Genomic DNA, 22,826 nt, shown 5'->3' with positions numbered 1-22,826 from the left:
GTAAAAGTGTAACTGCTGGAGACTTACCCTCCCGGAGAAACCTGCAAAAAAAACATAAGTTCGATGCGCACGCGCTGCCTCTCCGGCGCACGCGTTCCACCTGTCAACCCCTTCTTTCAAGGGAATGGAAGTTCCGGTTTCCCGCGCATGCGCAGTGCATGTACGAAACCGGCACTTTCGTTGGGCCTACGCGTGAGTACCCAGCGCGTACTCACGAGTGGGGACTTGAATTTCTGGGCCAGTAAGTCTTCAGGAATGACACTATATACACAAGGATGCAAAGTGGGACTAAGGGCAAAATTAATAAAGTGCTTATAGTTATCATGAGGGACTCAGTGAATACAGGAGCAATTACAGAATGATCTGAACAATAGATGGCCTTAACCAATATTTAATATTTTTGACCTTTGGTGTTGCATTTGAGCTGGACCTTGAAATTAAAATTCTCATCCTTGTGTTTAAATCCCTCCATGGCTTCACCCCTCCTATCTTTGTAACCTCCTACAGCCCAAAACCCTCCCAGACTTCTGCACGCCTCCAATTCTGGCCTCTTGCGTATCCCCAATTTTCTTTGCGCCGCCATTGGCAGGCGTGCTTCAGATGCCTAGGCCCTAAGTTAATGGAATTCGCTTCCTGAACCTCTCCGCGTCTGCACCTCTCCGCCTCTCTGCCTCTCTGCCTCGCCGCCTCTCCATCTCTCCATCTCTCTCTCCTGCTTTAAGATGCTCATTAAAACCTACCTCTTTGACCAAGTTTTATTACGTTAAAGGTGTGATATAAATGCAAGTTGTTGTTGTTAAGCAAATATCGGTACTGTATCATTAAATAATTAAAAAAGTGGAGATAAAGATTTCCTTTTTGTCAACCTAGCAAGCTGTGTGCTACAGTTAAAACAATCCAGTTGGCAATCCCCCATTGAAAACAATGGGAGCAGAGCACAGAAGAAAGATGTTTCCACACTACCCTGTGCTTGTTGCCCTCTTATGATCTTATTGCCTTCAGTGAAATGGAAAAATTGCCAACAGAATTCCTATGTGACTGAGTCATATCAAAAGATAGGATTAAAACGGCCAGACTACAGGCTCAAAATAACGGTGGAAAATCTTTAGCACCACATAAAAATTGGCAGCAATTTCTGCAAGTGCTCAGTAATTATATTCAATTATGATCCTGTGTATGACAGTCTGGGACTGAGAACGGCTCACAGGCAGCAGAATCTCTCCATGATCTGTTCAAGGTTCGCCCCCTCCACCATATGAACAGACCATCAGGTCCATCAGTGCTCATCCTATCTGTTCGAAGCCCACCCACCAACTCATTTGCTAGGTTATCATACTTCTGTATGTATTATATAATAATTTTGCAGTTTAAAATATTTTTGTATACATCATGTAAAAATGTTCTATTTACTTATAATTTGCATTCTTGTTCTCCCCTTGCTGCAGAATAAAGTACTGAAGTCAAGACAAATAAAAGAGAAGGACCCTGCTGAGATGGAGAGCGAGTTTAAACGGCGCTTGGACAGTATCGCAAGTAGTGAGAGCTCCACCAGTTCTGGATTTGCAGAAGACAAATCACTGAGTGATGTAGAAGAGGAGGAAGGTAAAGTGATGATACACCTCATTTCAATTTCCACAAATCTAACTTTGGTGGGGCATCCTTGTTTAATTTCTGAAATTGTGATGAAAAAACTAAATAATTCATTCCATATTTAAAAGCCTCTTGCTGTAGTTTGGATGAATCAATTTTCAAATGAGGGCTAATATTGAAAAATAATGATTGGTATAAAAGATGCACATAAATGTGCTTTTAAATGGAGACCGCTCCTTTGGTCTAGCTCCACCAGCTCACATTTCTTTTTTTTCTTACAGCTGCAGATGACCTTTACAAGAACTGTTTGACAATGGAGGACCTTATCTCTTACAGCTTCCAGATAGCCAGGGGTATGGAGTTCCTGGCAACACGAAAGGTAAGAAACCAAAACATCTCCTCACCTTTCAATAATCGCCCATACATATCATTCCCATACAAATCGCAGAATAATGAATCTTCACCAATTATGCACTGCCTTTTTGTAAATACATTCTCTTTATAATCATGTGCACTGCCTTTTTTTAAAATACATTGGGGTAGATCTTGACTTTGTGCGATAAGTGATAATGAGTGGCCAGCCTGTTTTACATCTGCCTTCAATGGAAATAAAAATCGGGAGAGAAGTAAAACGTGCTGCCGACTCGCTATCACTCATTTTATACTAGCACACAAAGTCAAGGGGGGAGAAATTGGGTGAGTAGCGCCACCTGTTAGCGCTTAAAGAGGCAGTCAGTGGCTGTAGTGCCATTGGCTGCGCCTCCCGCGATATTCAGCAGGGGCGCTAATGGTGGCGTTAGCCTGTTGCGCTGCACCGCCACCGATGATGTCATCGGTGTGCGCAGCGCCCCATTAGCGCCCCGTTCGCGATATTTGGTAGCGAACGTCGCTGTAGTGCCGTTCGCTACCCCCGCCCGGTTCACGGGGCCTTGCTGTGCTGGCAGCGGCGCAAGTTAAGGTGGAGGTGCGGGGCGGCTGCCTTTTTTGGCGGCCGCCTGCCAGCACCTCCATCCCCGGCCTCCTGACCACCCCCCCCCCCCCCCGCGGCATTGCCGGCTGTTTCCCGAGAGCCCGGCACTTCTCCTCGGTGCCGGGCTCTTTTGCCGGCACTCGCGATCGGGGATCGCGCTGTTGCAGGCACCTCCCCCTTAACAATGGGAGGAAGGCCTGCAGTACCACAGCATGCCGTGCCGCAGCGTGTGGTGCTGCGGCACTTTGCGCTGCGATATTCAGTTTCAGCACCCTAAGAGGGACGCAGAGCGCCTCAAGCCTCGCCCCGTTTCCCTCGAGGGTTTCTGAAACGGAATTTCTGGCGATCGGTATTACTCCCAACGCAGCGCAAAAATCAGCGCCCAGGCGAACTTGGCGCCAGTTTGGCGCCTCAACCCAATTTCTAGGCCTAGATCTACCCCATTCTGTCTATAACCATGTGCATTGGCTTCTTTTAAAAGCAGCTGTAACTCCCATTCCTGCAAACAAAAGGATTCTCTCAGGCACTTCAATGACGTTCCTATAGACATTTTCTCTATCAGACCCAATGAGACTGTCGCCTGCTGCCAATGTAATGACTGCACAGATGGTGGTGATCTGCGCTGCCTCATGAGAGAGAGAGAGAAAGAGAAAACAGGGCCAGAATAATAAGTTTCTGTTTTCTATTTTCAGTGCATCCATAGGGATCTGGCTGCACGCAATATACTCTTATCAGAGAACAATGTGGTGAAGATTTGTGACTTTGGTTTGGCTCGGGACGTTTATAAGGACCCAGATTACATTAGAAAAGGAGATGTAAGTATATGAAAATGAAATTCTACAAGTACAGCATTGTCTCTAAGGTGCAGCTCAGTAATTTGAACTAGCGCACAAGCATGCATATATAAACATTATTATGGTAATCAATGATAATAGTGAAGTGGATCACCCATGCATTATAGAACCTGCTTGATTTTAATTCCATTGAAATTTGAGCTAGTTCTATAATCGGTGAGTTTTCCACTCCATTACTGTCCACATGCTGAAAACTAAAATTTACCCCAGCTGAGTCCATTTATGGCAGTGACCAGTGCTGCTGAACTCAAGAGAATGTTTAAAGCAGTCCCAAAATTTGTATCATTTTATGAAATCTTGGTTCCACGGCAAAGCACATGTGGGTTGTGCCCTTGAATTTATCATATGCCCTCCCTATAGCCAGGCCTCTGCACCAGGTGTGCAAATTCTTCAAATTACCCCTTGGAAGTGAAGCCTTTAGTGAAGAGCTTCTACTGTATATTGGTCAATAAGACAGAATCAATAAGTACGATTCTATTAAATTTACTGCTTACATTCATGCATCCTATATGTTTGTTCCTAAACTTTATGATTACCCTTTAGGATGTAAAATAATGCATCCTTAAGTCATCCTATGGAATATTTAGGTAAGAATTTGTATAGTAAACTAATAATGTGTTCTTTTCTAGGCACGGCTACCTCTTAAATGGATGGCACCAGAGACTATCTTTGATAAAGTTTATACAACACAGAGTGATGTGTGGTCTTTTGGGGTTCTACTGTGGGAAATATTCTCATTGGGTGAGTGCTTTTGGTTATATCTTCTTGGCGTTGAATAATTAGAAAAATGTTTGTAGTGGATGTGATGAAAAGAGAAGTGATTTTCCCAGCGAAACTGATGTGTCCTTTTACTCCTACTGATCACTTCCCAGGTGCCTCTCCATACCCTGGCGTTCAGATTGATGAAGAATTTTGTCAAAGACTTAAAGAAGGCACACGAATGCGATGTCCTCAATATGCAACAGCAGAAATGTAAGTCCTAGTATTGCCATGCAATGTTCTTGTGCTGTAGATTCGCACTAATAGAGCTACGGCACTTTAAATGCATTTGCCCCAATTTCATTCAATCACACAATTCTGTAATCCTGTACATAAGAAGAATACCTGCACGGATGTTTATTCTCCCAAGTTTGTGTTATTTTCATGGAATCTTACAGCACAGAAGGAGGCCATTCCCCCATCGTGCCTGAGCCAGCTTTTTGAAATTGCTATCCAATTAGTCCCACTTCCCACCTCTTTCCCCAAAGCTCTGCAAATTTTTCCTTTTCAAGTACATATCCATATCCCTTTTGAAAGTTACTATTGAATCTGCTTACATCATCCTTTCAGGCAGTGCATTCCAGATCACAGCTACTCGCTGTATAAAAAAAAATTCTGCTCCTCTCCCCTCTTTGTTTTATTGACCATAATCCATTGATAAATTAATCTATTCAGCCAATATTATGAAATATGGCATTAATTTAAGAATTGTTGCACAATGTTGTTGCCCCAGTGTGCTGTTTTACAGAGTGATAGAACATAATTTAATGCTTACAATTTTCCACATATCAAGAAGGAGCCACAGAGCAAAATTTAACATCTCATCCAAAAAGACAGCACTCCCTCAGTACTACACTGAAGTGTCAATCTAGGTTATATGCTCTGGAGTGGGACTTGAACCCACAAGCTTCTGACTAAGGTGAGAGAGCCAAGGCTGACACCTAAAACAAGTTACAATGTTCTTATTAGATTTTAGTTCCCTACCTATTGTCTACACGCACACACACAACCAATAGAATTTGTTGAGGATGTAACTGGTAGAATAGATAAGGGAGAACCAGTGGATGAGGTGTATTTGGACTTTCAGAAGGCTTTCGATAAGGTCCCACATAAGAGCTTAGCGTGTAAAGTTAAGGCACATGGGATTGGGGGCAAGGTACTGACTTGGATAAAGAACTGGTTGGCAGACAGGAAGCAAAGAGTTGGAATAAACGAGTCTTTTTCCGAGTGGCAGGCAGTGACTAGTGGGGTACCGCAGGGATCGGTCCTAGGACCCCAGCTATTCACAATATATGTAAATGATCTCGATGAGGGAACTAGATATAATATCCCCAAGTTTGCAGATGACACAAAGCTGGGTGGGCATGTGTGCAGTGAGGAGGATGTCGAGAAACGCCAGTATGATTTGGACAGGTTGGGTGATTGGGCAGAAGCATGGCAGATGCAGTATAACGTGGATAAATGCGAGGTTATCCACTTTGGTGGCAAAAACAGGAAGGCAGATTATTATCTGAACGGCAATAGATTGGGAAAAGGGGAAGTGCAACAAGACCTGGGTGTTCTTGTGCACCAGTCGCTGAAGGTAAGCATGCAGGTGCAGCAGGTGGTTAAGAAGGCAAATGGTATGTTGGCCTTCATAGCGAGAGGGTTCGAGTACAAGAACAAGGATGTCTTGCTGCAGTTGTACAGGGCCTTGGTGAGACCACACCTTGAGTATTGTGTGCAGTTTTGGTCGCCTTATCTGAGGAAGGATGTTCTTGCCATGGAGGACGTGCAGCGAAGATTCACCAGACTGATACCTGGGATGGCAGGAATCACGTATGAGGAGAGATTGGGTCAATTGGGCTTATACTCGTTGGAGTTTAGAAGAATGAGAGGGGATCTCATTGAAACTTATAAAATTCTAACAGGACTGGACAGACTGGATGCAGGAAGGATGTTCCCGATGGCCGGGGAGTCCAGAACCAGGGGTCACAGTCTAAGGATAAGGAGTAAGCCATTTAGGACAGAGATGAGGAGGAATTTCTTCACCCAGAAAGTGGTGAACCTGTGGAATTCTCTACCACAGAAGGCAGTGGAGGCCAATTCATTAAATATATTCAAGAAGGAGTTGGATATATTTCTTAAGGCTAAAGGGATCAAGGGATATGGGGAGAAGGCAGGGACAGGGTACTGAAATTGGATGATCAGCCATGATCTCATTGAATGGCGGAGCAGGCTCGAGGGGCCGAATGGCCTACTCCTGCTCCTATATTCTATGTTTCTATGCAGGACCCACATATATGACATGAACAGGCCCTTTTAAGTTCATTACTTCATACTGCATCAAAATAAATTTTGAACATGCTAATTGTTCTGTCCCATCAGCTATCAGACAATGCTGGACTGTTGGCATGGGGACCACAAAATGAGGCCTGTCTTTTCTGAACTAGTGGAGCACCTAGGAAACTTACTGCAGGCAAATGCTCAACAGGTAAGCTTGCCCTTTGTTAAAATGTGTATACATTACAAAATAGTTTCAATTGATTTTCTTAGTCTACAAGAACAACTGCTCAATTCCTGAACTACACAGTTCAACAGTATTCCATCCTGGGTCATTGATGGGCCCTGGAAGAGAACCCGAATCACTGGGGCTGGATTCTTCCCACTCACCACCAGATAGCTGTAAAAGCTACTGAGGGTGATCCGAGCTGCACAAGTAGTGGGAAGATTAGTGGTGGTCTATGCTTGTGAGCTGCACACTTAGAGTGAATTTCCACAAGGGTTTTCCCACTCATCTGTTGTAGCTTCGCTGGAAACTCCGGAATAACAGTGTAAATGCCACGTATACCTTTTTTCTGGGGTTTGCGAAGTTCTGGCAGGTGATCGAAAGATCTATCACTACAGGGGGAAAGCATGCACTCACCATTAGACAAACAGCAACTATATATAAAAAAAGAAACTGAATCTTCTGGAAATTTGAACACGAAACAAAACAGCAGCTGTACTTATGTGATTTTCCCAGTAGCTTGGTTTGGAGACTCTTACACGTTGTGATGGATATGTTAGGAACTCAGCCGACCAAAACAACTTCTAAAAAACCTAATTAATTTAATTGCCTGCTGAAAATGTATTGAGATTATGACCGTACGTCAGGCAATCATATGATAGCTAGATGGTAAATTATGCAAAGCCATGTGCCGTCAGTGGAGCCTCACATAGTGCAAAATCATGGGCGCTATTTATATCCCTATTGTTCAAATGATCCTGTCTCCAGGATTTCGGATGTAGTTCAGTCAAGAGTAGATGGAGTTTCCGGAACCTTCACCCCTCTGTCTTTATAGTTAGCAGCACGTGGTAAAAACCTTTGCAGTGTTTAAAGGTTTATTTCTCAGAGATAGATGGAGAACACTGCAGCCATGTCCATTTTACAGTAGGCTCTGGGACTCTTTTAAGGAATACTAAATGTCCAACTGCATCCGAAGAGTGATTTTAATAAAATAATTATTTTACTTACAGTGTATATGTTGATTTAATCTTTTCAACAGCCAGTTTTCTTCATGTGAATGTTCATAATAATACTATGTCATCCCTTTTGTGGTGTTATCCCTGAGTGATACTTTTCCCATTAATTGCAATTATTATTCCTAAATTAAATTCCATGTAATTCACAAATGTTGCAGGACTTTGATTTATTGTTAAATAAATGAAGTAGATAGCAGTGCATATTGAAGATAACAATGCCTGGAATGTAGCTTGTTCAAACCTTAATATAGGTTTGACTCAGAGGGCAGACAAAAGCTGTCATACTGAATTCTGTCTTTTTTCTCTGCAAGCAGTGTATATAACAAACATAAAAATGCCTCTCTTCTGCACTTTTTTAGGATGGCAAGGATTATATTCCGCTTAACATGTCACTGACTATAGAAGATGATTCCGGGCTTTCTCTACCAACTTCACCTGCTTCCTGTACAGAGGAAGAGGAAGGGTGTGATCCAAAATTCCATTACGACAACACAGCAGGAATACGGTAATTATATAATGAACATCCTACCATTCCTGAAGGCAGCATTTATGTGCCTGTGAACAGAAGGAAAATAAGAGGAAACCTTGCTGAGCCATTCCAGTTGACTTGTAGCTCAGATCAGAGGATGACACATAAAAGTTGTAGGGATGTAACACAGAACAGTGAATGGAAAAATTTATGGAAAAAATCCAACAGTGGATAAAATTCAAAGTATTAAAAGCAATAGAGAGATAAAACAATTTACCAGTTGATGAGCTAGCTATTATAAATGACCATAGATAGTAGCATAATTAGCAGATAGCTCATAGTGAATGAGATAAATAGATGAATATTTTCAGAATCACGGGATGGCTAATAGCAATGACAATAGGTAATATTTGGTGCAGTTACTTTAAAATATTACGGGGCTGAAAATCCTCAGCCCTTCTTCACTAGTGGAAGAGCAGCACAGTGGGCACACGTCATTTCCGCTCCTGACTCCGTGGAGTATCCAGGGTCAGGGTCAGGGTCATTTGGTAGGAAAAATAGAAATGCAGAGTATTTTTTAAACAGGAGAGATTGGGAAATGTTGGTGTTCAAGAAACCTATGTGTCCTTGTACATGAATCACTGAAAGTTAACATTCAGTTACAGAAAGCAATTAGGAAAGCAAATGATACGTTGGCCTTTATTACAAGACAGAGATCGATAGATTTTTGGATATTAAGGGAATCAAGGGATGTGGGGATAGTGCAAGAAAGTGGTGTTGAGGTAGAAGGTCAGCCATGATCTTATTGAATGGCGGAGCAGGCTCGAGGGGCCAAATGGCCTACTCCTGCTCCTATTTCTTATGTTCTTAAGTTCTTATTTGCTTTGAACTGGGTCCACTGATGGCTGCTTGGCGGGGGCCACTGGTGTGCTCCCTGCAAAAGTATCGACACACATGTGGATCAGGCCCCTCTATAGGCTTTTCCAGGTCTGGATTCGCCGGTGGACCCGACTTCCACCACTGAGCCAGCTGGTATGCCAGGTTCATCCTGCCTTCCAGGTTACTCATGGTATGGAGGCCGGACCTGAGGAAGTTTCCAACATGGAAATTCCCTTCCCTCAGCCCCTAGATTTACATGGACATAGTGACACATTGCGGCAACATTTTGAGGAGCCACGCAGTTAAATGCAGGTTTGATTCTCTCAGTCTGATGAAGTCCCAGTTCCAGCATCCTCATTGTGGAATGGCACTGAGCAGAGGCCAGAACTGTCTGTGCAGGGAGGAAGGGAAGATTGGCGGATGAGTTATCACTTGGATGCTTTGCACACTTCCCAGTGACCATCTGAAGCATGGCATAGACAATTAGGAACAAGTGGTTTGCCCAATCTTTCTACTGTAGGAATTATATGGTGCATCTAGAAGCACTGGAAAACGGCAGGAAAATACAACTGAAATAACCCCGTCCACAGAGGTGGATAGATCCCTGCTTCAGCTGCTGCAGCGGCTTAGGGAACAGGAATTTCCTGGCAGCGAATCTACTCAGAAGCATTGATAGCAGTGCCTATGGAGACTAGTTGCATTCGGATGTATTTTGTCATATGAACCTCCACCCAGCTCCATTTGACACTACAATAAATGGATTCTATTTTTTAATCACAGATAGTATCTATGTGTAAGGTTATCTTCTCCTTCAGTTGTAAACATTGCTTACATTTATCTGTGAAATCATACTGGGAAAGAAATCCCTCAAAAAATACTGAAAACAGGCAACTTATTGGTTTAGCAGGGATTGCTGGAGAAAAACTCCGTCTTGACAAAAACAATGTTCACTGGAAACTCTCTGGTGAATTTCTGCTATCTTGTTGCTGGCATTTGAGAAAGAGGGCAAAAAATCAGCAATGATTTCTTAAGTTACCGTTTCTATCTCACCACAGGTTTCTCCATTAAAAGGTTTCCAAATTGGTCACTGTTAATAATATACCTTTGTGTTTTGGGTTTCTTCTATTATTATTCCATGAATTACCGATATCCACTACTGTTACAAATATATTGGTCTGTGAAGCCCACAGGATTACAGGGTGATTCCATGATTCAGTGCTCCCACCAGTGCTCACAGGGAGGGAATCTTGGAAAATGTGAGGCCCATTCGTTCATAAATCACGGGCACTAACCTGAGATGCTCTCCCTGTGAGTGCCATTCCCTGCTGGGAGTGCTGGATTGCAGAATCGCTCCTTACATGAGTTAATTTATGAAAGAAATTGTATCTACTATTCGATGACATTGCTACAATGGCGTCTATTGGAAAATAAATCCTAGCATTTCAGAGCAGGTGTTTTTAGCACTGTCTACCACGTCTGTCTTGTTTCTTTTTCTAGATACCTTAATGGCAGTAAAAAGCGAAGCAGACCTGCGAGCGTTAAAACATTTGATGACGTACCAGTGGAACAAACAACTATCATTGTGCAAGAGGTACATATAGACACATAAAATGAAGTCTTACCTTTCCATGTAGAAAACACAGACTTGCATTTTCCAAGTAGAAAACACAGACTTGCATTCTTATTTATTTCTTAAGGGTGTTAAGATAAATTGAGGCATAGATATTGCAGATGGAAGCAAGCAGTTTGAGTTAGAGCTATGAGCATGGAGATGGGGAGAACAGGTTCAAAATTAACAACCTATTACCATTGTGGGAGCACTGTTAGCACAAGGACAGCAGCGGTTCAAGGAGAAAGCCCACCATCATCATCCCAGGGCAATTAAGGATGGGCAGTAAATGAGGCACTACCAGTGTCACCCACATCCTGAGAACAAATAAAAAAGTGAGGTTGGGGAAACATTCCACAGAGTAGTTGATATGTGGGTAAGGAATAGACTGCCAGAAAAAGCAATTGAGGCTGAATCAATTAACTACTTAGAAAAGCAGATAAATAAATATGTTTCAGACAAGGATTGGTGGTTGTAAGGACAACATAATATGCACTGATAAGATCAAATACTCAAGGGGGATACAATGGATCCTGAACAACGTTCCCGCTAAGCTGCGTGGCCACACAGCTACACAACGGCCTGGAGGTCCCGCGCAGGCTGCTCACTGGCTTTTCAATGGAAATAACCGCGCATGCATGAAAATTTGAAAGGGTCGCGCAGCCAGTTAAGGGGACGGCGCACGAGAAAAAAATGAGAGGGAACATTGGTCCTGAGCTACGAAGGAATGGTGAATGGTGAATGGAAAGTGGGTTGATATGCGTAGGATAGCAGATTAGGTTTTAATACTTGAGATATCAGTATGTATGAATACTCTGTGGTTTTGCTCAACTGCCTTTGGGAATCAGGATGCATTTTATATAGAACTTTTTCTCAGGAGATCAAACAAGTGAAGTAGAGTCCATGATAGGGTCTGGTGCACATGGCCTGTGGAAGGAGCAGGCTCACTGAGATGATTGGCTCTTTCTCATTCATGCTTTCTTATGACGTGCTTACTTGTCTTCACTGAGTACTTTTCCCTGACTAGGATAACCAGACTGACAGTGGCATGATACTTGCATCAGAGGAACTTCAAACACTGGAAACAAGGCAGAGTCAGACTTTGGCATTTAGGTAAGCTTTCATTATCCATGGTGGTTTATATTAATTGTCTTCATGAGAAATGATTTCTTTGGGGAGGGAGAAGACATTCAGTAGAGTCATGTATTACTTTTGTCATGAGGATGCTATGAATCACCAGCCCGATTTACACCTTGCCAGATTTTCTTTTCCGGAGTGTGTGTTCGTCTGCTAATATCACTGACAGTAATTTCCAGCCTCAGAACTGCTTTAATCACTGACTGATGATGCAATCACAGTGAGAACAGATGTCTCCTGACAGCTCAAGCAAGGATCACAAACACACTTATCTTTCTATCTGAGGTGAACTTTTGGCCGACTAAGCATGTAATTTTATATCATGCATTACACAGGCAGAGTTATATGTTTTTCACAGGCTGGGCTTGTTCTGTGGAGCACCTAAAGTTCTGCAAACCCCAGTGAAATTCATCAATGGTTGTCATAGATTTTAGGGAGAGATTGACAAATTTCACAAGTCGCACCCCTCCCCAACATTGTGAAATTTTAGGGACACCTACAGCCCTAACAAGAAGCTGTTCTGTATTTTCATTCCTGGGGTGTCTTCCTTCGGTGGTTTGGCTGCATTGTCCCTTTACAATATACAGATTGAAAAATATCTTCCTGTGGCTGTATAACAATTTGGTTTTAAATCATTCAGTCGGTGCTAATAATGGAGTTAGAACCTGGACAAAAACTGACAAAGGTGGAATTATTTTGGCAGCTTTAGTTTTGTGTTGAGGAAATTGGTTTGTGATGAGCTAACAATCTTTAATATCTGATATACTTTCCAATGGAACTATAATGGGCTGTGTTTGGAGTCAATATCATCTCCATTTAGTTAGTATCAAATGGATTTTTAACTCGTAAGATATTAAAACAGCACAACGTTATTCTGCTGTATCTCAGAGGAGTCATAAAGGCATTATCACAAAGATGTTTGTTATAAAATGGTGGAAAATTACATCTGATTGCCAGATCAAGATTTCTCTCCAAGCAGCTGGAAGAAATTCCTAATGAGAACAAGTCTTTACTAAAGCCATTTGCCATACATGTTGAAGGCCTTGTGATTGGTTTTAAGATCAAAGGAGGTGAAATTGGTCTTCGGCGATAGTGCCGAAGAATCGACGGCCTGTTTTTCACCCGGCCAATTTTCTTTTCCATGGTATTTAAAACGGTCTGCCGATTGACTATTGTCCATTTTGTCCTATTGCCAAAGACCAATTTCACTCCCTGTATTTCACTGGCTCACTAAATGAATCAGAACCAGAATCTTATTAATATCAGCATGCTGAAGGTGTGACTTTAGTGTCTGAACCTTATTCCTGATTCTACTCATAAATAGGTATGGGAATTTCTGGAAAATAATTTTATTCTGTGTCAGTTCTGACATACCGCTGCCACAACATAGGTAGGAATATTCTGGATAGACTGGAAACTAGGCCAGGACCCAGATACAAAGGATCCCAGTCTATTGCCGTAGTTTCCTCAATGGCCTGTTGGGGACAGACACTCTGTCCTACTCAAATATTCCTGTCGACGTATGAAGTGTTGGGCCCTGGGGGGGTGGGTGAGGACTCTAAGGTCAGCATTCCTGCTATCTGGTCTTCACTGAGTGTGTGGTTGGCAGAGGTACATCTGGTCACACCAGACAGCGGTAGAAGTGGGGCACACCTGGGGGTTCAGGCTGGGAGCAAGGCTTGAACCCCTGAAGAAATAAGGCATTTTAAAGAAAATGTTAAAGCTCTGTGTTGGTTTTGGGGGGGGGGGCGACACCATTTCCCCCCTTACCTCTCTAGTCCCTGGCCCAGACACCTACATTAGACTTTCCAGCTTCTTTTATATGATGGGTACCCTAGATGCACCCTTAGTGGCATGGACACTTACCATTTACAGGCTAATTAGGGAACCTCCCACTGACACTGGAATGTTTGTCGGGATCAACCACAGAGGTTCCCGGCAAGCACAATCCTGATGTAAGTGCTGGGATCACTGGCCCACAGATTTTTGGAGCCGGAATCTTTTTAGTTTAATTTACAACCTATGGAGGTTTCATTAAGAGGTTGCTATTCACTCATACTGACTCTAACATAATGCAACCAAAAGCTCACCTTTATTTCACTGATATATAATAATATCCTTTGTTTGGGAAGGATGCCTTTTGTGCTCATAAAGATGCAAGATGTTAGTGCTGAGAATCTGAACAATTTCACAGTTCAGATAACCAATTTTCAGCACAAAGCACTGCCATGTTAGGTACAGTGCAGCCAGATATAGAAAAAAGCTTCCCTCTTGCTCAGAGAAGTAATCCTCCTAAAACAGCCATCTCTCTCTGTGTAAGAAAAACAATCTAGGGGCTGAAATTCCATTCTTATATGCCAGCAGGTGCAGAGGGAGAGGCAATTGGGGTAGAGGCCTTGCATCCAATTGGCACTTGATTTTCCGCTGGGCCTGTGCTAGGGGAGCAGGACGCCTGTAAGCCTCATTAGGGCACTAATTTCATTCATCCGTGGGCGTGTTGCTGCCCCAAAAATTCTGATGGTTCATGCCATTGGTGCAGCGTCATGCTGTGCACCTGTAAACCCTTGAGTGCTGCATACACCTACAAATAAACAGCTGGCAGAAGTACTCATAAAGCTGGAGATGCAACACCTGCCCTTTTACCTCCTCCCTTCCCACTGTCCAGGGCCCCAAACACTCCTTCCAGGTGAAGCAGCAATTTACTTGTACTTCTTGCAATTTAGTATACTGGATTCGCTGCTCACGATGTGGTCTCCTCTACATTGGGAAGGCCAAACGCAGATTGGGTAACCGCTTTGCGGAACACCTCCATTCAGTCTGCAAGCCTGACCCCGAGCTTCCGGTCGCCTGTCACTTTAATTCTCCGTTCCACTCACACTCTGACCTCTCCATCCTCGATCTCTTACACTGTTCCAACGAAGCTCAATGTAAACTCGAGGAACAGCACCTCATCTTTCGATTAGGCACTTTACAGCCTTCTGGAGTCAACATTGAGTTCAATAATTTCAGACCATAACCTCTGCCCCTATTATTTCAGATGGCAGCTGTTGATGATTCTGCCATCCCCATTTATACCTCTTCTAGGCCCATCTTTTGTTTCTTTACTTGTCCCATTACCATCCCCTTTTGCTTTGTACAATCATACCTTTTGTCATTTAATCACTCCTGCATTCCACCCTATCACAGACCTTCCCTTTTGTTCTTTCCCCCCCTCCCCCTTTCCGTGCCCCTGCCTCTGTTACATCTCTAACTTTTTCCAGTGCTGACGAAAGGTCATTGACCTGAAACGTTAACTCTGTTTCTCTCTCCACAGATGCTGCCTGACCTGCTGAGTATTTTCAGCATTTTCTGTTTCTATTTTGGATTTCCAGCATCCGCAGTATTTTGCTTTTGCACTCTTAAAGCTGTCCTGTCTAATATTTTAAAGTGATTTAACAGTTGTGGTGTGGGGGCTTTTTTGCTTTGTAATAACATTTTTGTTCTCTCATAGTTTCTTTGGACTAGATCTTTAACTTGTTGCCCTTTTTTTTGGTTTGAATTTAAGTTTTGCTCCACACACCATTTAAGACAGTCTGCCTGAGCTAGGCACCGGTGCCCTGCAGATATCATGGGAACTCCTTTGGGATCACCCCTTGCCCTTAAATGAGATGGAAGGTGAAAAGGAGCAGAGGCAGGTGTACCTGGATTGTAGGAGGTCTCCGTGGCCTTGTGCCTACCAAGGAGCCCTGTGTAAAGACCATACTACAGAAACTGCATCTATCTGTTCAGCTACTTCTGCCCAGGGAACGCTGACTGCAGCATGCCAAGGACAGTGCCCCTTACATCCAAAAATGGCAAGCAACCTTGGCATCACCACCCTCAGCATGACCTCCAGGGCTCTTTGATAATAAGGAGCTGTCTTTCCATTCCTCTAGGGGACTCATGACCCATGGCACAATACACAGCAGAAGCAGAATTGGACAATTTGCCGCCAACAGGAATTCAGGTGTTCCTAGTCTCCATGCTCCCAGTTCAATTTGCACTGGGAGTGCACCAGAAGCATGTATATGAGGGGAAACCAGAAAACCTCAGAAAACCCACGGAGATCTTCTCTGTGTGCCAAAAACAGAAACTGTGCAGGGCCAAATGCAATAACACCACAAATGCACCCGCAGTGGAATTTCTGCATGTTTGTGTCAATTTAAAGGTAGCTTTGCACTTAGGCACACACACATCTGGTATTGGGTTGACATTCACCCAATCCATTTCATGTATGACTCTTAAGACCAACAGATAGAAAAGACTTTCATCCAATCACTTTGGTCTGGATTCAAAACCAACTCCTAGAAGTGAATGGAAAGAATTCTATCCCAAACTTCTTCAATTGTATTTTAATGTCCACAACATTTCTAAATGATATACATAAATTACAACATATATTTTCTTTTTATCTACAGTGCTTTAATTCCTAGCAAAAGTAAAGAATCTGTGACATCTGACGTCTCCAACCAGACGAGTGGCTACCAGTCAGGATACCATTCTGATGACACGGACACAGCTCCTTACATCAATGAAGAAGCAAAAACAAAGGAAAATTACTGCACCTTACCAGCTGATTACAACCATGTGATTCGATACAGCGCGCCACCTGTTTAAGAATTCAATACAAAACTCAAAGGATGCCATCTTGTAGCAAATTCACCTAAGCCTTAATTGTATAAAGTTACCGCACGTGTTACCTAAAATATTGTCAAAATATGAACTTTGACTGTTCTAGCCAATAGAACTATTATTAATATTGACACTAGGCATCTTTATATAGCAGATAAAGGCAGTGGAGTAACTAGCAGCCAATATTATATCTACTGTTCAGCTTTACTGATGAGCAATTCATCAGGCCAAGTACTTGAGCTAACTCCAGTCTGTTTTACTCTTGTAAGTTCAGCTCCAGTAGCCTTGGTTGTCCAATACATAAACTCATCACACAGCACACAAGGAAGAAACAAGGCTGTCAGAATTGCTCTCTGGAAAAAGTGGCAAGCATTGACTGTTATGTTGGTGCTCAGCATCACTTCACAAAAAGGCATTGCATCAAGTTGCCGACTAAACCTCAAGCAAGTCTAGGCTGAGGAGATGCTTTTGTTGAATGAACCACTGCACAATTGAAAGTTACCTGGTAGCTAAGTCTGGGTTCCTAATAGACAATGAAACTGTCTGAATGTATAAATCCCATATTGCAAAGTACATTTCATTCCTGTTAGATGGATAGCTCTCCAGTTAGACATTTCAGTGTGTGCGGAGAGAGAATGTGAGAGAGGAAGTATAGATAGGCACCTATTTATAGCACCTGAGTGTTGAATGTCTGCAGATTCTCAAATAAATGTAATATATTGAACACAGATAATAAGGTTTTCATTGAATGAGCATGCTGTATACAGTACACTTTCTTTACTGCCATTTTAAGGAATGTTGGATTGATTAAACAGGAAAACCATGAAAGGTTCATCTGGTGGTACATACACTCTGTTCATTGAGTGGTAATCAAAATAAAATGCTTCCAACTAAACATATGTAAGCATCGAACTGGAAGTTAATAAAGATTGGATTGTGCTGTGTATAATATATATATTGATCAAAATACATCTTTTACTATTTTTGAATGTGAATAGTCGGAGCCTTAATTATGGTTTGCACAATCACCATGGAAAAGGCCCCAAAGTGATCAATGTATTAGTTCATAAATGAAAGATCCTTTATGACAAAGTTACTTTATATAGAGAGAGTATTCGAGCAGCTATTCATTTTAGTTCTCTGGTTCTCTGTCTTTTGTCTTCCAAAAGTGAATTATTTCAAAAGACATGCAGTATTACAGATTAATAAACATCTGCTCAAGGCAATTCATGCTGTTGTACAATACATATATTATGTTTTCTGTAATTTCTTAGATTTGTATCCAGTTTGTCAACAATAATGCTATAGAAAATCAGTGTTTTATAGTACAGAAATTTGGTAATGTTAAAGAAAAATAAATTGATACATTATTGTAAACTTGCTTGCTGGTCAGGCCTTTAAACTCAGAGAGGACCAAACAATTCAATCTACCATCTTATCTAGCCCTCTCCCAGACAACCTGTTCTGATGTTGGACAATGCACTTCTCGGTGGAACATATAGATGTTGGCAAGAGCTTCCTTCTTCTATTGTTAATCTGTGAATTATTGACCTGAATGCACTGACATTCTTGTAACCAATTAACTTTGTAACTTGGAATTCTCATACGTCCTTATGGAAGGTAGTTCTATGTTGCAGGACAAGCTGTTCTGTTGTTAGACAGATGAGATACCTGGAGTATTGTGTACAGTTTTGGTCTCCTTACCTAAGGAAGGGTATACTTGCCTTAGAGGGAGTGAAACAAAGTTTAATTAGACTGATTCCTGGGATGGGGGGATTGTCCTATGAGGACAGATTGAGTAGACTAGGCCTATATACTCTAGAGTTTAGAAGAATGAGAGGTGATCTCATTGAAACATATAACTTTCTTAAGGAGCTTGACTGGGTAGATGCTGGGATGATGTTTCCTCTGGTGAGGAGTCTAGTACTAGGGTTCACGGTCTCAGAATAAGGCGTCGGTCATTTAGGACTGAGATGAGGAGAAATTTCTTCACAAAGGGTTGTAAATCTTTGGAATTCTCTATCCCAGAGGGCAGTGGAGGCTCAGTCATTGAGTATATTCAAGACAGAGGTTGATAGATTTTTGGATACTAAGGGAATCAAGGTATATGGGGCTAGTGCAGGAAGGTAGAGTTGAGGTAGAAGATCAGCAATGATCTTATTGAATAGTGGAGCAGATGGGAAAGGGCCAACTCATGCTTCTATTTCTTATGTTCTTATAATGAAAGACACACATCTTCTATAAGTGCCAATATAACAGACATCGATTAGTAAGCAATGTTTTTTAATCGGGACATTCTTTCTTAGCCAATCCATTTTTAATATAAAACAAGTTCGATTAAACCAAATCACTTTCGAGGTAAGCAACTTTAGTTCAGGGGCTACTCATCCTTGGATGGTTTTGCTAGGTAGCAAACATATCTTTAATGATTAAGGATTAAACTGTCACTACATGAGGAACAAACAATAAAAAAGTTTTTTCTTAACAACATTGCCATCAAACTATCTGATACTTAATGATTTTTTTTATTTCTTTAGTTGAATTAATGCAATCATATGCAAAGGGGTCTGTCACATGTCCCTCAGTCAGGCGATGCACATTGACTTCAACGGAAAGGAAACTTGGGCAGGGTGCATGATGGGCAGCTGATCTGCTATCACCAGTTTTCTGTCCGGCGGTGAAAATTCTAATCTAATCCCCAGTGTTTAATTGCTCCATTTATTACCAGCACATTTTCGGTCCATGAAAATTTATTGAACTCAGCCTTAGTTTAAAACTGGAAATTTAATGTTCACAAAGCTGTTTAAAGTTTTCAAACTAAATACAACTCAAATCTCAAAAGAGAATGGGTGTTGAATGTATAAAAAGTTTTTTCTATATATGTTTTGTTTTAGAGTTCTTGGAAATTGAACCATGTGTCAAAACATTCACTTCTGTAAAATTTTTAATAAACATTTTTCATGTATTTGAATTTTTTTGTGGTTATATTTTTCTTAATGCTTTTTGGCTTTTGGCTTTACGTTAAAGAAATTAACCTATTACACATTCTAAATATTCTCAGAAACATGGGTCTGGAAATTCGTTTGCCCTGAAAATGGGCGCGGGGATCGCAATGCGCCCGTTCAGAGGACTGCAGGCAGCGCGCGAATTCCGTGCTGCCTGCTCATTTCCATGATTGTGGCATTCAGCCTAGCACTGAACACACTGCCGAGTGGCTGAACGCTCAGCAGGGGGCCCAAGTTTGTGCAAGGCTAGCAGCATTTAAAGTTAGCCTGCACTATTTAAAGGCAGTCTGCACCTCATAAAGGGGAGGTGCATTCTGCCTGCAGCAGATCATTCAACTGGCTGAGGAAGACAATGCAAAAAATCAATTAATGATGGCACACCAGGGGAGAGTGCATGCACCAAGGTTCTCCGATGCAGCACTGGAGGCCTTGGTGCAGGAGGCCAATAGGAGGAGAGAGGTCCTCTTTCCACAGGAGGCCCTCCAGGCAACGGACCAAAGTGCTGTGGGAGCAGATAGCCACTGTTATGAATGCCAGCAGTGTAGCACCGAGATTTGGAAGATTTAACGACCTCACACGAGTGGTCAAGGTCAGTGAATTCATCTTAAATTGCCATATCACACAAACTGCACCACTAGCCTCACTGCTCAATTCACCACAACCCTATCACTCAACTACCAACAATCTCTAATTATCATGAATCATACCTCATATTCACATGCTCCACCTCACCTTCACACACTTACCATTGCTGCAAGCCTCATACCCACATCTCACAGCTTGCACACACTGTCAGCTATTCAATCATGACAGGTACATCATCCAAACACATTGCACCACATTCACTGACACACTTCCCTTTCACTTGCAGGAAAAGGTGACGCATAACCGGCACCAGCAGAACCTAACTGGCGGGGGAGAGGCTCACCGGCAGGGGCATGGCTGAGCCTGTGACCAGCAGCGGGGCTGAAAGAGTACAAGATGCCACTATCGTCATACGTTATCCTCCTTCTCACATCCCACTTTCCCCTCATCCCACAATCTCTTGTGATTTACAATCTGCATATGGTGTAAGCAAGCACCTCTTGCTTTGCCCCCCTCCCCTCACCACAACCCCATGCTTGTGCCTTCCTCATTTCAGACACCCAAGAATTCCAACCTGCCCAGCCAATGGTTGTAGAAGAAGAGGGAGAGGAGAGTGAAGATTTGACACTCCCAGCCACCAGCTCCTCGCGGTCATCCTGCAAGGCCATCTGCAGTCTCCCTCACTGAAAGTCAGCAGCCTTCCACCAGCCTTGCTGCAGCCACTGGGGTAGCACTGCGTGACATCACTAGGATAGGCAAAGGCACACACAAGACAGGCACTAAGGGAATGCACAAGGGTGATTAGTTGGATGCATATATGGTTAAAGTTGGACTGGCAGGTTTGCTTTCTGGTGGCTTTTGTTTCAGCATTGTGGCCAGGAGGACACTGTGATGGTCAGTAACCGAGGGAAGGGAAGGTGTCAGACAAATGTTGAAAGGGGAATTGGGTTTGCGTTCACTGGTACCGCAGGCGGATGATTCGATCCCGGATATCCTGGTCGGAAAGGTGCCATCTGGGTTGCCTCCTCCTCTTCCACTTCCTCCTCTTCTGCTTCCACCTCTTCTGCTTCTTCCTCTTCCTCCTCCTCCTCTTTCACCTCTTCCTCCTTCTGCAAGCAGCTTGTCCCCTTTGCTGTCTCTGCTCCATCTCCATGTAATGCTGCAGCCCAAGGGGGACTGCAGCTAGAGCCCCCAAGACTGTAAGCAGGTGGTGTTCTCAGAGGCCTTCCTTTAAGAGCTAAAGCCTTACAAATGTCCAGCAGCACTCCCTGCACTCCCTTCACACTTTAACAACTTTTAAAATATCTTACACCAAGGCACTAATCAAATAAACTGTACAGGAACCAGTACAAAAGCAAAAAGCAAAACGTACCTCAAAGTTGAGTGTGTCCTGCCCAAAATGGCGGCCCCTGCGGGACACGCTGGAAGTGGGCGGAAATGAGGCGGTCGCCATTTTTTTTGCAGAAACCGGCCTTAACCACCGGCGCTAAGGTACTAAATTTCACGGCCAACGTGTCTCCTTAAACAATAAGATTGAAGAATCTTTACTAAGCCACACAGGGGGTTATTTTGCCCATTGGGTGAAAATGGGTAAATGAGTGCTGTGCTAATAAGAAATGCCTGTTTGGAAGTACGGATTTAACACGTAATTTTCAGGTTAATTGCTAATTATCATAATTTGAATGTGCCTGCTGGCGCTGAAGCTGACAACTGCAGGTTTAGCACTCAAGTGCTGATTAGATGCAATTTTCCTGGAGTTGTATATGTAGCCTGCACTCACCCACTTCCACTGAAAGTGTGGGGTATGATGGTTGGGAGTGGAAAGATGTTGCAAGGAGTAACAGAGAGGGCTCCCAGGTTCTCCGATGTGGCACTGGAGGTCCTGGTGGTGGAGGTAGAAAGGAGGAAGGATGTCCTCTACCCGCAGGGGGGGAAGGAGGCCACAGAGACAGCTGATGAATTTTGGAGCATGCGCGATGCTGAGAGGCTCGTGGATAGCACGTTTAGCGAGTTGTTCACGCCTCAGGGCAGGGCAGCACAGGGGGTGACCATCAGGCGGAGCAACAAAGGCAGGCAGGTAGTGCAGGGAACCCCTGCGGGCATCCCCCTTTCAAACAAGTATACCGCTTTGGATACTGTTGAGGGGGATGACTCACCAGGGGAAGGCAGCAGCAGCCAACTTCCTGGCACTGGGGGTGCTCCTGCTGCCCAGGAAGGGGGGAAAAAGAGTGGGAGAGCAATAGTGGTAGGGGATTCTATAGTAAGGGGAACAGATAGGCGTTTCTGTGGCCGTAGACGTGAATCCAGGATGGTTTGTTGCCTCCCTGGTGCCAGGGTCAAGGATGTCACTGAGCGGCTGCAGGGCATTCTGGAGGGGGAGGGTGAACAGCCAATGGTCGTGGTCCACATTGGTACCAACGACATAGGTAAAAAGAGGGATGAGGTCCTGCATCAAGAATTTAGGGAGCTAGGTAACAGATTAAAGAGCAGGACCTCAAAGGTTGTAATCTCTGGATTACTCCCAGTGCCACGTGCTAGTAAGTATAGGAATGGGAGGATAGAGCAGATGAATGCGTGGCTAAAGAGTTGGTGTAGGGGGGAGGGTTTTACTTTCCTGGATCACTGGGCCTGCTTCTGGGAAAGGTGGGACTTGTACAAGTCGGACGGGTTGCACCTGAACCAGAGCGGGACAAATATCCTTGCGGGGAGGTTTGCTAGCACTGTTGGGGGGGGTTTAAACTAACTTGGCAGGGGGATGGGATACAGAGGGGAGCTGAAATAGGGGGGGATGTGCTGCCAATTATAGAGAAAAAAA

The 22,826-nt window shown here is 43.3% G+C and overlaps 1 protein-coding gene across 3 annotated transcripts in view; it reads left to right on the top strand.

The window, feature by feature from the left end:
- The window catches only part of kdr (kinase insert domain receptor (a type III receptor tyrosine kinase)), an 89,441-nt gene extending 70,049 nt beyond the window's left edge, over positions 1-19,392 (top strand). For 2 of the 3 annotated variants that reach the window (XM_085970027.1, XM_085970019.1), the window contains exons 21-30: positions 1,446-1,602; positions 1,872-1,969; positions 3,253-3,375; positions 4,044-4,155; positions 4,287-4,386; positions 6,541-6,646; positions 8,037-8,182; positions 10,523-10,616; positions 11,662-11,747; positions 16,208-19,392. In XM_085970027.1, the coding sequence (XP_085826153.1) occupies positions 1,446-1,602; positions 1,872-1,969; positions 3,253-3,375; positions 4,044-4,155; positions 4,287-4,386; positions 6,541-6,646; positions 8,037-8,182; positions 10,523-10,616; positions 11,662-11,747; positions 16,208-16,406 (1,221 nt within the window). In that variant the 3' untranslated portion in view covers positions 16,407-19,392. Of the gene's footprint in view, positions 1-1,445; positions 1,603-1,871; positions 1,970-3,252; positions 3,376-4,043; positions 4,156-4,286; positions 4,387-4,966; positions 5,093-6,540; positions 6,647-8,036; positions 8,183-10,522; positions 10,617-11,661; positions 11,748-16,207 lie in introns of those variants that run through there. The other variant, XM_085970033.1, reaches the window with a different exon arrangement.
- Positions 19,393-22,826: the final 3,434 nt, after the last annotated feature.

The sequence above is a fragment of the Somniosus microcephalus genome, chromosome 2, assembly GCF_052327205.1.
Source record: "Somniosus microcephalus isolate GS21.2 chromosome 2, FLI_Smic_1.0, whole genome shotgun sequence".
NCBI lineage: Eukaryota > Metazoa > Chordata > Chondrichthyes > Squaliformes > Somniosidae > Somniosus > Somniosus microcephalus.
This window is presented reverse-complemented; position numbering and strand designations above follow the sequence as displayed.